The sequence below is a fragment of the Semicossyphus pulcher genome, unplaced genomic scaffold (assembly GCF_022749685.1).
Source record: "Semicossyphus pulcher isolate SPU_LCO1_2020_fin unplaced genomic scaffold, fSemPul1.0.p SCAF_10, whole genome shotgun sequence".
NCBI classification, from domain to species: Eukaryota; Metazoa; Chordata; class Actinopteri; order Labriformes; family Labridae; genus Semicossyphus; species Semicossyphus pulcher.
In genome coordinates, this window is record NW_027211604.1 from 29121600 (window position 1) to 29134762 (window position 13163).

General features: G+C 42.3%; 1 protein-coding gene across 1 annotated transcript in view; it reads left to right on the forward strand.

Annotated features, from left to right (window-relative positions):
- The window catches only part of igsf9bb (immunoglobulin superfamily, member 9Bb), a 151728-nt gene that overhangs the window by 41390 nt on the left and 97175 nt on the right, over positions 1-13163 (forward strand). The window contains exon 2 of the mRNA XM_069675371.1: positions 1330-1521. Coding sequence (XP_069531472.1) covers positions 1330-1521 — 192 coding nt within the window. The remainder of the gene's footprint in view (positions 1-1329; positions 1522-13163) is intronic.

The following is a 13163-nucleotide window of genomic DNA, read 5'->3' on the forward strand; positions in this document are numbered from 1 at the left end:
ACAGACTGTGTAAATGTGCAAATATAATAATATCACTGCTCCATCATCAGAGCACCAGATATTAATTATAACACTCGTGTGTAACATTACATTAATCATTGTTTCATCTTCAGTGTTTTTATCAGTCTCTGTTGTAGATGTATATCAGTAAAGCTCGATGAATATCTTTCATGAATATATTTCATAAATCAGACGGTAAAGTGGAAGTGTTTGACCGCTCTCTCTCCCTCCTCCCTCTCACGATCTGCTCACAGAGCTCCTGAATCAAGAGACCTGATTGGTCAGTAGGTGGTGATGAGTTCAGGTCGATCTCTTATCTCCAACATAACCTGCTTTGGAGCAGGTTAGGTGTTCAGCATAAGTTACCATGGTGATCTAACCCGGTAAGAAGTGAACCGCCTTCTTAGTACTGAAAACTCGGAGCTAACCCTGAAGTTACCTCGATAACCGCAAATCCTGCTTTGTGGTGTACCCCCCTGGTCAGTTTGTTTTGGGGAGGAGACCCCATGGGAAAATTCTACACCTGGTAAAAACCTATTGAACCATGAACACTGAAGGGTCAGTTTGAGACTTGTTTTGTGTTGTTTACAGCCTGCCCTGTTGGTCCTGCATTGCTCTCTGTGCACAATGACGCAGCTGTGCAGATTTTGACTCACAAAATCCAAAATCAACGCAGGTTCTTTCTACTGACGCTTTGAATCACAGACTTTTAGGGAGCAGTAGAAGTTACAGCCAGGATGTGTTTAGCACATCTTAGCATAGAGACTGGCACAGGGCAAAAACTAGCCTGGCTCTGACCAAAAGTAACAAAATGTGCCTACAAGCAACTCACAAATTAACAATCTGTTTTTTTCTCTGACCAAACAGCAAAGAGCACAAATAAATTACCTTATTTTTGGTGTTACGTCCCAAATGATTGCTCGGCCCTGTTAAGGAACTAGCTAGCTGGTTAATCTGTTTCGACTCTCTTAAATTAAGCTTAACCAATCTACCGCTAGCTCTGGATGATATTCAGTTAACCAACATGAGAGTGGTTATAACTGTTCTCATCTTAGTCCCTGCCAGAAAGCCAATAAGCATGTTTCTAACAATGCTCAACTCCTGCAAAGCACTTTTTTATGAACTTTTATTCACAAAAGTAGAAAGCTTGTAGTCCTCACACTCAAATAGGATTAGTCCTTGTGAAAATGACAGTATTTAGTAACTTTACATCTGTACTGACTCTCTAATGCAAAGCTGCATGAATGTCGTTTAAAATGCTTATAAACATGCAGTAAAACTAAATACTAATGTAATACCTGTCTAAGCTGTGAGTGATGTCACCCTCAGGTGCCCACGGAGTGCGAGAGGAGCCCCAGTTTGTGACGGCACGTGCAGGAGAGAACGTCATCCTGGGATGCGACGTGTCCCACCCCCTGAACGGCCAGCCCTACGTGGTGGAGTGGTTCAAGTATGGAATGCCCATCCCCTTCTTCATCAACTTCCGCTTCTACCCTCCTCATGTGGACCCGGAGTACGCAGGTAAGACACGCGTCTACATAACTGTAGCAAGGTTTAACTTCTAAAGGTCAACATGAACAGATGTTTTAGCTGGTATTAATTTGCTCTTTAAAGTTGCTCTACAGTAAAATTATTCGTTGCATCTGGTGTATTTAGTTCTGACGTTTGAGCTTCACTGTTTCAAATATGGTTCAATTTGGAAGTTACACAGATATGACTGTGAAACTTGAAGCCTGCCGTGCACAGGCACTGACAATGAACTTTAGGAGAAGTAGGAGACATCTTGTAAACTCTCATCTATAAACTCACTCTGCCTTTATTAGGGACGAAATCTATATGAGGCGGGCCTTTGATTATCTTTGTACAAAACTTTTGGAAAGCAAAGGTGTGGAAAACTATAAAAACATTGAATAAAACCAGTAAGAATGTTTACATTTATACAAATTAATACAAAATCCGACAAACATATCAATTGCACTCTAACCCTACCTGCTGCACTGAGACAGAGAGAGGGAGAGATCCCTGTTTAAATAATGACTGAGGAGCGCTATGCAGACATGTCGGTCTGTGAAGCTGTCTAAGCATAGCAGCGTATGCTTTGTTTGTTGTCAGCAGAGCTGACTGAGTCGTTTCAGGCAGAGGCTGTAAGAGGGCCTGCACAGAGCACCAGTTTTTTTTTTAACTATTAATGATGCTAAACTACTCCACAGGTATCACTGAGTGAAATATGAAGCTTATTGTATACAGGCTTCAAATTGAGACCTGCGGTGCTTTTCCAACGTTTTACGGTAGATTTTATTTTGGAGAAGTTTAACAAGGCACTTGAACATTTCAGTAAAAAAAAGAATCATATCAGACACACGCTGTTCAAAGCTGAGTTTTGCACGCTTAAATCTCGTCTGGAGAGGAATCTAAATATTTAATCTTCAAAGACATTTTCAAGGTCTGATGTTGTTTCGTTATGTTTTAGAGGAATCATGAATTCATGCAGAATCAAACGGTCCTTTGTTAGCTGTTTCATGGGAGCTTCAAAGCTGGGGTTATAGAGGGTGTGACGCTTTCATGTTTCAGGTATAGCAATGCTGTGATTCTTCTTGGAGACGTTTTATATCTGTGGGTGATCTGTGGGTGATCTGTGAGTGATCTGTGGGTGATCTGTGAGTGATCTGTGAGTGATCTGTGACTGATCTCTGAGTGATCTGTGAGTGATCTGAGGCTCACTTTCTGTGATTACAAGATATTATAGATATAAATTATAACAAAACACTTACTTTCATGTTTTATTGGTTGACTTTTTTTAACTTCTACCAGGTTTGTTGAGAAATATAGATTTTCTTACAGATTCTTCTGTTGTGTGTGCAAGATAATCCACGATGCTCTGAATGTCTTATTTAAGAAACTGGATGAGAGACCAAGTTGGGTAAAATGATGACATATTTAAAGAGAATTTTAAATGTTGAGCATGTATAACAGGATAATCCTGGTGATAAAGATAACAACATTACATATACTAATGTTCACATCTGTTTGACAGCTGGGTCACTGACTGGCCCCGTCTGCATCTGATACAGGAACAGGTTTATTTTATAAGTGTCTCTTATATCCGCCTGTCTGCTGCGGCAGGAAGACAAACAGTAAAAAGAGAATACGTTTGGGTCAAAAATATAAAAGCTCTGTGTAATATTATTGCATCCTTGTCATGTTTAACAAAAAGGGGAGAGGACCCAGATACAGACAAAGGACATTTATTCAAACAAAAAACACAAAAAAGTTTCCTGTTTAAAGTCCATGTAAATCCAACAATCCTAAAGGTTCCACTTAAACTCCAACAAAATGGAGAAAACAGGAGGAAATATCCACACAGGAGTCCACAGAAGAAAACACGTGTTTTCACAGGCACAGGTGAGACAAGGGGCAGGTGAAAACAATCGAACAAGCGGGAAAACACACGAAAGCAGGAAGTGGATCACGGAACAAAAAGTGACAAAGTATAACAGGAAATGATCTAAACAACAAAATACAAATTACATTTAGAACTAAAAACTGTCGGAGGCCTGCTGAGATTCTGAACCAGTGGTAACAACAAAAGAGCTGTAGGGTAAAAATGTAACCTTAAACACAGCAACCATCACACCATTAAGTTTAATATTCTGTCATGAACCCAACAAGGTCTGTATAAGAGACCAGGAAAAAGGACTGGGCTCTACTCCTGGGGGCGACATGCTCTGCTATCATGTAGTCAGTCTTTGATTGAACACTCGTCCACTTTGATCATTTAAATGACTCGACTCAGCTTCTGCAGTTTGTTTAATTCTCTTTTTAAATACCAAACTATTTAAACTCTTCTAAAATCTAAAACTGACAGAAACAGGTAATTCAATCAATCAATCAATCAAATTCTATTTGTATAGCGCCAAATCATAACCAGGGTTATCTCGAGACACTTTACAGAAAGAGCAGGTCTAGACCGACTCTTTGTTAAGTTATTTAAAGAGAGGCCCAACATGAATCCACCATGAGTAGCACTTAGCAATTCGGCACATTGGCAAGGAAAAACTTCCTTTTAACAGGCAGAAACCTCGAGCAGAACCAGACTCATGTTGAACAGCCATCTGCCTCGACTGGATGGGCCGAACATGGGATAGAAGGAGATGCAGGATAGAGACAGGCAAAGAGAGCAACAACAACATATGTTCTTGTTACCACAACAACATATGTCCTTGTTACATGAACAACAACAGACACATACTTATGGTTACAATGCCAATAATAGTGGTAGACTAGGGTGAAGATTGGCTAAATAAATAAATAAATAAATAAATTAGTGAGAGAAGCAGAGTAATGATAAAGGCTGAGGTAATCGTAATTGTAACAGTTGAAGTCAACAGGTCTACTATTAGCATTAGCAGCAACAATAATGATACTATGGGGAAGGCTGATGTTAGTAGTTGTTGCAGTCGAGCAGGTCCACAGCAGCAGGTGGTCTGCAGCAACGATCCTCAGGAACCTTCAAGACAAGGGAGCACGAGAACTCCCGGGAAGATATGTGGTTAGTAATGTTAATGGGACCAGAAGATACAGAGTTAATGAGCTGCATTAATATGACAGAGAGAGAGAGAGAGAGAGTCAGAGAGAGAGGAAGAGAGAGAGAGAGAGAGAGTCAGAGAGTCAGAGAGAGAGAGAGAGAGAGAAGCTTGGTGTGTCAGATCCCCCCGGCAGTCTAAACCTATAGCAGCATAACTATGGGCTAGTCCAAGCCTGAGCCAGCCCTAACTATAAGCTTTATCAAAGAGGAAAGTTTTAAGTCTACTCTTAAAAGAAGAGAGGGTGTCTGCCTCCCGGACCTTGACTGGTAGATTGTTCCAGAGGAGGGGGGCCTGGTAATTGAAGGCTCTACCTCCAACACTACTCTTAGAGACTTTAGGTACCACAAGCAGGCCTGCATCCTGGGAGCGCAATGTTCTAGAGGGGTAATATGGCACTATGAGCTCTTTAAGATATGTTGGTGCCTGACCATTAAGAGCTTTGTAAGTAAGAAGAAGGATTTTAAATTCTATTCTAGATTTTACAGGAAGCCAGTGCAGAGAGGCTAATACAGGAGAGATGTGATCTCTCTTCCTAGTTCTTGTCAGCACACGTGCTGCAGCATTTTGTACCAGCTGCAGAGTTTTTAGTGACTTATTAGGGCAGCCTGATAGTAACGAGTTACAATAATCCAACCTGGAAGTAACGAATGCATGGACTAGTTTTTCTGCATCGTTTTGAGACAAGATGTGTCTGATTTTTGCTATGTTGCGAAGATGAAAGAAGGCTGTCCTTGATATTTGTTTTATGTGGGAGATGAAGGACATATCCTGATCAAATAGAACTCCCAGATTCCTAACAGTAGTGCTGGATGCCAGGCTGATGCCATCTAGGGCAGCTATATCATTAGAGAAAGAGTCTCTAAGGTGTTTTTGGCCGAGCACAATAACTTCAGTTTTGTCTGAATTAAGTAGCAGAAAGTTTCTAGTCATCCAGATCTTTATGTCCTTAAGGCATGCTTCTAGTTTAGATAGCTGATTGGTTTCATCTGGCTTCATAGATAAGTATAATTGAGTATCATCTGCATAACAATGAAAATTAATGGAGTGTTTCCTCATGATATTACCCAGAGGAAGCATATATAAGGTAAAAAGAATCGGTCCGAGCACAGAACCTTGTGGAACTCCATGACTAACTTTGGTTTGCATAGAGGACACATCATGAACATTAACAAACTGAGATCGATCTGATAGATAAGATTTAAACCAACTTAGTGCAGATCCTGTAATGCCAATTAAATGTTCTAATCTCTGTAACAGGATGTGATGGTCTATCGTGTCGAAAGCGGCACTAAGATCTAACAGGACGAGTACAGAGAGAAGTCCTCTGTCTGAAGCAGTAAGTAGATCATTTGAAACTCGCACAAGGGCTGTCTCAGTGCTATGGTGGACTCTAAATCCTGACTGAAAGTCCTCAAATAAACTGTTGTTATGAAGAAAGTCACATAATTGATTAGCGACTGCTTTCTCAAGGATCTTTGAGATAAAAGGAAGGTTAGATATAGGTCTATAGTTAGCTAAGGTGCCTGAATCTAGGGTAGGCTTTTTAAGAAGTGGCTTAATTACAGCTAGTTTAAAAGACTGGGGTACATAGCCCGTCGATAAAGACATATTGATCATATCTAGTAAAGAAGTGCTAATTGAGGGAAAGACTTCCTTAAGCAGCTTGGTTGGAATCGGGTCTAAAAGACAGGTTGATGGTTTAGACGAAGATATCAGAGAATTTAGCTCAGGAAGGTCAATTGGAGAAAAACAGTCAAGGTAAACATCAGGTTTTTGAGCAGTTTCCAAAGATACATCTGCACCAGTTAACGGCAGGAGGTTACAAATTTTGTCTCTTATCTTTAGGATTTTGTCATTAAAGAAGCTCATGAAATCATCACTGCTGAGGCCTATAGGAATACTTGGCTCAGTGGAGCTGTGACTCTCTGTCAGCCTGGCTACAGTGCTGAAAAGGTACCTGGGATTGTTATTATGTTCTTCTATGAGGGAGGAGTAGTAGACACCTCGAGCATGCCGTAGGGCCTTCCTGTATTTATTAAGACTATTTTGCCAGAGTAAACGAGACTCTTCTGTTTTGGCGGATCGCCACATTCTTTCAAATTTACGTGACATTTGCTTCAAGTTACGGGTTTCTGAGTCATACCATGGAGCTAGCCTCTGTCGTTTAATAATCTTCTTTTTTAAGGGGGCAATCGAGTCTAGAGTACTTCTCAGCAAACCTGCAGTACTATCAACAAACTGATCAAGCTGAGAGGGACTAACATTAGCATAAGAGCTTTCTGTAGTAAACAGATGTGGTAAAGAATTAAAAGCAGCTGGAATTGTTTCCTTAAATTTAGCTACAGTCCTATCAGACAAACATCTTGTGAGTACATTTTTGTTAACTGGAGAGTAGTCGGTTAATAGGACATCGAATGTTACTAAATAGTGATCTGATAAAAGAGGATTTTGTGGGAAGACAATTAAGTTTTCGGTTTCAAGGCCATAAGCTAGAACAAGGTCGAGGGTGTGGTTAAAGCAGTGAGTAGGCTGGTTTACACTTTGAGTGAAACCAATAGAGTCCAAAAGGGACATAAATGCCATGCTAAGACTATCATTATCAACATCTACATGAATATTGAAGTCCCCTACAATAATTATTTTATCTGAACTCAGGACTAAATCTGATAAAAACTCTGAGAATTCAGTTAGAAAATCAGAGTATGCGCCAGGAGGGCCGGTAATTAAAAGGCAAAGATTTCAGGAGCTGAAAATAATGACCAAATATAACAATGTAGGCACTGGCACACCACTTCTTTTGCTTTTGGGTATTTAGGTCAAACTAGTAAAAGTGGCGACCTATCCAGGCTACAGATGGAGGCGATGCAGGATTTTCATTTCAATAAATGTCTGTTAAGTCACTACCAACTTAAGCCTTTACATTTGCAGTAAAAAATAACAAGCGGCGCCCAGTTAGTGAAGCGTTTTCCATCACCCAGCAGTGGTTGGTCTGCCAGAGAGGGTAGGCGGAGCTAAGCTGCTGCTTTTCCGCTCTCTGCAAGTGTTGCGAGTAAACAGTAATCTACTATGGCTGAACAAACAAAGAAAAGATGGATGACTACAGATACAACTTCAACAAGAAGTGAAAATCCAAAGAAAAAGAAACAAACTCGGCGCTCAGATGAAGCAAACAGTCTGAAAAGGAAAGCGACCGTCAGCCAGGAAAATCAAGAGTTACAACCGGAGCCAACCGTGGACGTCACACATACAACACCGCAATTACCGTTTATCGCCACAGGTGCCGCCAGAGAGAACGAAACTGATCTTCGAGATTATAACTTTTACATAAAGGTAAAAAAGTTACCTCTATTTTTCTACATTGCTCTTTCCTGTTAAGAGGGAAAAGTTTGAATTAGCTGAATTAACACATCTCACGTTCGCTCAGTGAACGCTCTGTTTATGTGAACACGGTGTTAACGAGCACCAGGACGAGGTGCCACTGATTACGGCAATACACACACTGAAAACACATAATTAAAAGTCTACCTCGATCATCCTGCTAGCATGATCTGTGACGGCGGCAGCGTAGCGTGAATGTTTACAGTTTTCAGGCAGGTGACACACAGACTCTGCAGCCCAGCGGTCAGTTCACTCTGTGCTCTGATGAAGAGCTGCACTATTGTAATATCAGACGATCTTCTGTTGTAGACTAGTGATGGAAAACAAGAAAATGGTGAGAACTCATTTAGCACCAAGCAACAATAAAGTAGCAGCTTGATGTGTTGCCCTCAATTTGCCTCACAAACGCACATCCTGCGATGTGACTATTACACATGCACACATTGCAGCAATAGTTAAACGATTCATCAAGCAGCCCTCGTCTTAACTTACTACATGCACACTTTTCAGTCCTGAGACTCATCACTGGCTTCTGCCTTTAGCAAGGCGACGATTCAGCTTTATTTCAAAGTGCAGCACTGAAACTTCTCCACCCTGATGCAGACAAACAGTAGCCTCCCTCTGTGCTCCAGTGTGAGCAGGATATTACATCATGGGATGAAGTCACAGGTCATGGTCAAAGCTGCAGAGATACAGAGAAGCTTACATTGTGCCCTCTTTAGATTTGAGGGTTAATGAGGCGAGCCGACCACAGGGGCACCGTTTCCTCGACACCAGTCTGCCCTCTGTCTCAAACGAGCCGTTGTCTGACTTTTTATAGAGAAGAAGAGGGAGCAAACATCCGCGAGGAAGAGGCAGACCAAAAAGAGAGTGAAGAGAGGAAAAAGATGGACATAAAGTGATAGTCAGAGGAAGACAGCAAAACAAATTAAAGATGAGACTAGAAATAAGGCACTGAGGAAAAAATGGAAATAGCAGGAAGTGGTGAATGTTGAATGTGGCTTATTATCATGGAAGATCTCTGAGCTGGTCCAGAAGAATGTGACATTTTAAAATGACTTTCCCTGCAGACGTTTCCTGAAGTTAATAAATCTGCTTTGTTCTTCTTCTGCCAAGTTCTGCAGAATATTTTCAATCAGATTTGAATCCTTCTTAGTTGAAAACTGGTTATAAAACAAATGGACATCGGGGTTTGTACAGACCATAAAAATAAAATAGTATATTGTGGTCAGTCATAACATTTTATTTTACAAAAAATGCACTTAAAACTTGCATATAATACAAAAATACATTACACTGAGGAAGTAAACTTAAAGGGCGACAAAAATTCTGACCGAAAAGTGTTAGGTTGAAGCTTTTGGCTCTCTTTTGACGGCTCGGAACCTGGGCATCATAATTGACGACCAGCTAACCGTTAAGGTTCCCGTGGCCTCGATTGCTCGGTCATGTTGATTTGCCCTGTACAACATCAGGAAGATCAGACCCTACCTGTCAGAGCATGCAACACAGCTGCTGGTACAGGCTCTCGTGATATCATGCATTGATTACTGCAGCTCATACTGGCAGGCCTTCCTGCATGCACATTCAAACCTCTGCAGATGATCCAGAACGCAGCAGCGCGACTGATCTTCAATCAACCCAAAACGGCACATGTCACTCCACTGTTCATATCCCTCCTCTGGCTCCCAGTCGCCGCTCGCATCAAATTCAAACCCTGTTGCTCGCTTACAAAACAGCAACAAAAACGCTCCTGCCTACCTGAACGCCCTCATCCAGGTCTACACTCCGTCCCGCCCACTACGCTCTGCCAATGAAAGGCGCCTGGTTCTCCCATCACAACAGGGCCCTAAGTCTCTAACTAGACTCTTCTCCTCAGTCGTCCCCCGGTGGTGGAACGAGCTACCAAACTCCATTTGGTCTGCAGAGTCCCTTTCACCTTTAAGAAGAAGCTAAAGACCCAGCTCTTTATGAACACCTCTGCACATGATACTGATGCTATTGATGATGATGACATCGAGGATGTTGTTGATGATGATGATCTTAAAAAAAAAAAAAGAAATAAAACGCCCTGTGCACTTCCTGTCAGCACCAGTGTCCGATCACACTTGAAGCTGTTTGCTGGCTCTTACTGACTTCGTTCCCTCCTGTCTTGATCGTTGCTTGTGTTGTATTAACTCTCAGATGTACTTTGCTTTGGACAAAAGTATCTGCTAAATGAAATTGTAACAAATTGTATTGTAACATAACATAACATCACATAAACCCCTTTTACACTGCCAGTTCAATCCGGGATTATTACGCCTCTGTCTTGTTTTGTCTTCTTTGGAAGGTGTAACGGTGGGGCAAAGTTATTCCGCCTCTGAGCCGGCATCGGAGGTAGTAACAGAAGCGAAATAGCGTCTGTGTAAACAACGGAGCCGGCAGGGAGGAACAGCACCAAGTGTGTGTATTTGAAGCACACGCTGTTTGTTTACACCTCGCGCACGTTTTTCTTCTGCAACGCCTGAACGCTGTTAAAACACACGCTGGGGCGGCTTTACGCCGGTGTTGCTTGGTCCAATGTAAAATGGCAAAGGCTGCATGAAGACGGAGCTTCGTTACGGCGCTGAGGCAGAACCGCAGTGTAAAAAGGGCTTTAGACAGCCTGCGGTGTGTGAATGTGTGTGTGAGTGAATGATAATTAGATCAGTTGCCTTGCATGGCGCTACATTAGTGCAGGAATGTGTGGGTGCGTGTGTGTGAAGCCAAGTCAATACAGTCCATTTATTGTTTTGTACAGCCAACACTTTTATTAGATTTAGAAGATTCATCATTAACCTCTGTTTTGTAGTTATTGATAACCTTAGTTTTAAACCTTTTTAAATATACAAAGTGAACTAAACAATCAACATTTCTTGTCAAAGGGTTTTACACAAGTGTACCTGCCGACAGATATACAGCTCTGCTTTATGTTTGTCTTTGCCATTGTGTTGAACTTTGACACACGTGTTCATATTGGCTGAAAACAGTTTGGAAGTATGCTTCTGTTTGTACATTGTCCATGTATCAATCAACTGGATCACTACATTTTAGAGAGTTGATCAACGATGAGTCGGTTGGTTCAGAATAATCTGATTGATTTACAGTTATCACAGATCTCTCTTTTGTGGCATCATAATGGGATATGTAACAATTTGCATTATATCAGCAGCATCACCTTTAATGAACACCGTTGCACCATTGCAGTGGTAACAAGTCACAAGAACACAACATGAGAAGCCCCCTCATGTGAAGTTAAAATGTGCACCTGAGGTGAGTCCTCTAATGTGATCACAGTTAGCGTCAGTCACGAGTTTGCAGCTCTGTGACAGGCTGTGATGTGTCGACTGCAGGAAGCTGATAGAGACAATAAGTGACTGAAGTGAGCACGAGTGGAGGAACAGCTGGACTCGTGTCATTATTACTTCAATGAACTAAAGTCCTGCTGACTGCTGCCTTCGCTTTGATCCCTAGGGATACAGTCTTTTAGCATTATTCTACAGACACAGATCAGACTGTGAAGATATTTTGTGTTTGCCTAGGAAAAAACCCTGCCATTAAATTAAAAGATTTAACTGGCAGTGTCTGTGCAGGGCTTAATAAAAACATAGTGGCTCACCGTCGCTGCTCCACAAGGAAGAAAAGAGAGAACTTACCTAATTGGACTTTTCTCTCGGGAGATAGTCACTGTGCTCTTGTTTCACGGTTTAGTTTTTCTTAAACAAGGAGGCACGACAAGTACTGTAGCTGTGAATCGGGCTCCATGCAGGCCTCCTCTGGCTTGCTGTAAAGGATGATCTGCAGCGGCTGGATTGCACAGTGATGACATCATCCATTCTTCAAACTGAAAAAGGCGCAAGGACAGTTTTGATGAGAAGATACTCTGTTCACACACACTGCAGCCGTCTGTGTGACAGCTTCTTTATGAAAGTTGCACAGAGGGGATTCCTGCATACTGCTGCACTGATGGAGTCTGCCTGCTCTGATGCAGGAATGTAATACTTTGTGAGAGGCAAACGCTGTTTTCCACAATACAGAATTATAACAAAGAAAGTCGTGTTGTTTGAAACTCGATCTCTGCATTTGTCTCTGTTATTGTGATATACTAATAGCCATGTGTGCTTAAGAGAGGTCTTCTCATTAGTAGTTAAAGTGTAGCAGTCATTAACAAGCTGATCAAATAAAGTTGGTTTGTAAAGACTCTAATTAGGATTCACATAACAGCAGATGAGGGAGAACATTATGAACGAGGATACAGTATAGTGGAAAGTTTAGGAGATGCTGTGAATGACAGCTGAATGTGGTTCTGGGGTAAAAGGGGCATTCATTCATTGTTTTATTATTGTCAACAGTCACATGAAAAGAACAACAACAAATGGAACGATGCCTGCGAGCTAGTTCAGGCAGCCATCCATCCATTATCTTCCACTTATCCGGGGTTGGGTCGCGGTGGCAGCAGGCTAAGCAAGGTGACCCAGGTGTCCCTCTCCTCAGCGATGTTTTCCAGTTCCTCCTGGGGGATTCCTAGGCGTTCCCATGCCAGACAGGGTTTATATCACTCCAGTGAGCTCTGGGTCTGCCCCGGGGTCTGCTCCCAGTTGGACGTGCCTGGAAAACCTCCAAAGGGAGGCGCCCAGGAGGCATCCTAACAAGATGCCCGAACCACCTCAACTGGCTCCTTTGGATGTGAAGGTGTGGCGGCTCTGCTCTGAGCTCTCTCCGGATGTCCGAGCTCCTTACCCTCTCTCTGAGGTTGAGCCCAGACACCCTGTGGAGGAAACTCATTTCAGCCATTTGTATCGTCGATCTCATTCTTTCGGTCAATACCCAAAGCTCACGACCACAGGTGAGGGTTGGAACGTAGATCGACTGGTAAATCGAAAGCTTTGCCTTCAGTCTTCACCACGACGGTCCAGTACAACGCCTGCATTACTGCTGATGCTGCACCGATCCGCCTGTCAATCTCACGATCCATTTTACCCTCACTCGTGAACAAGACCCTGAGATACTTAAACTCCTTCACTTGAGGCAGCGACTCACTCCCCACCAGGAGGGGGCAATATTTCACCCTTGACATGCGTCATTCTCCACAGTCACCTGACAAACAACCTCACAATGTGGCGTCTATTTAAGCTGCAAGATTTCCGGTTGCTCCCTCTGCTCTGTCATTGCCACCGCTGC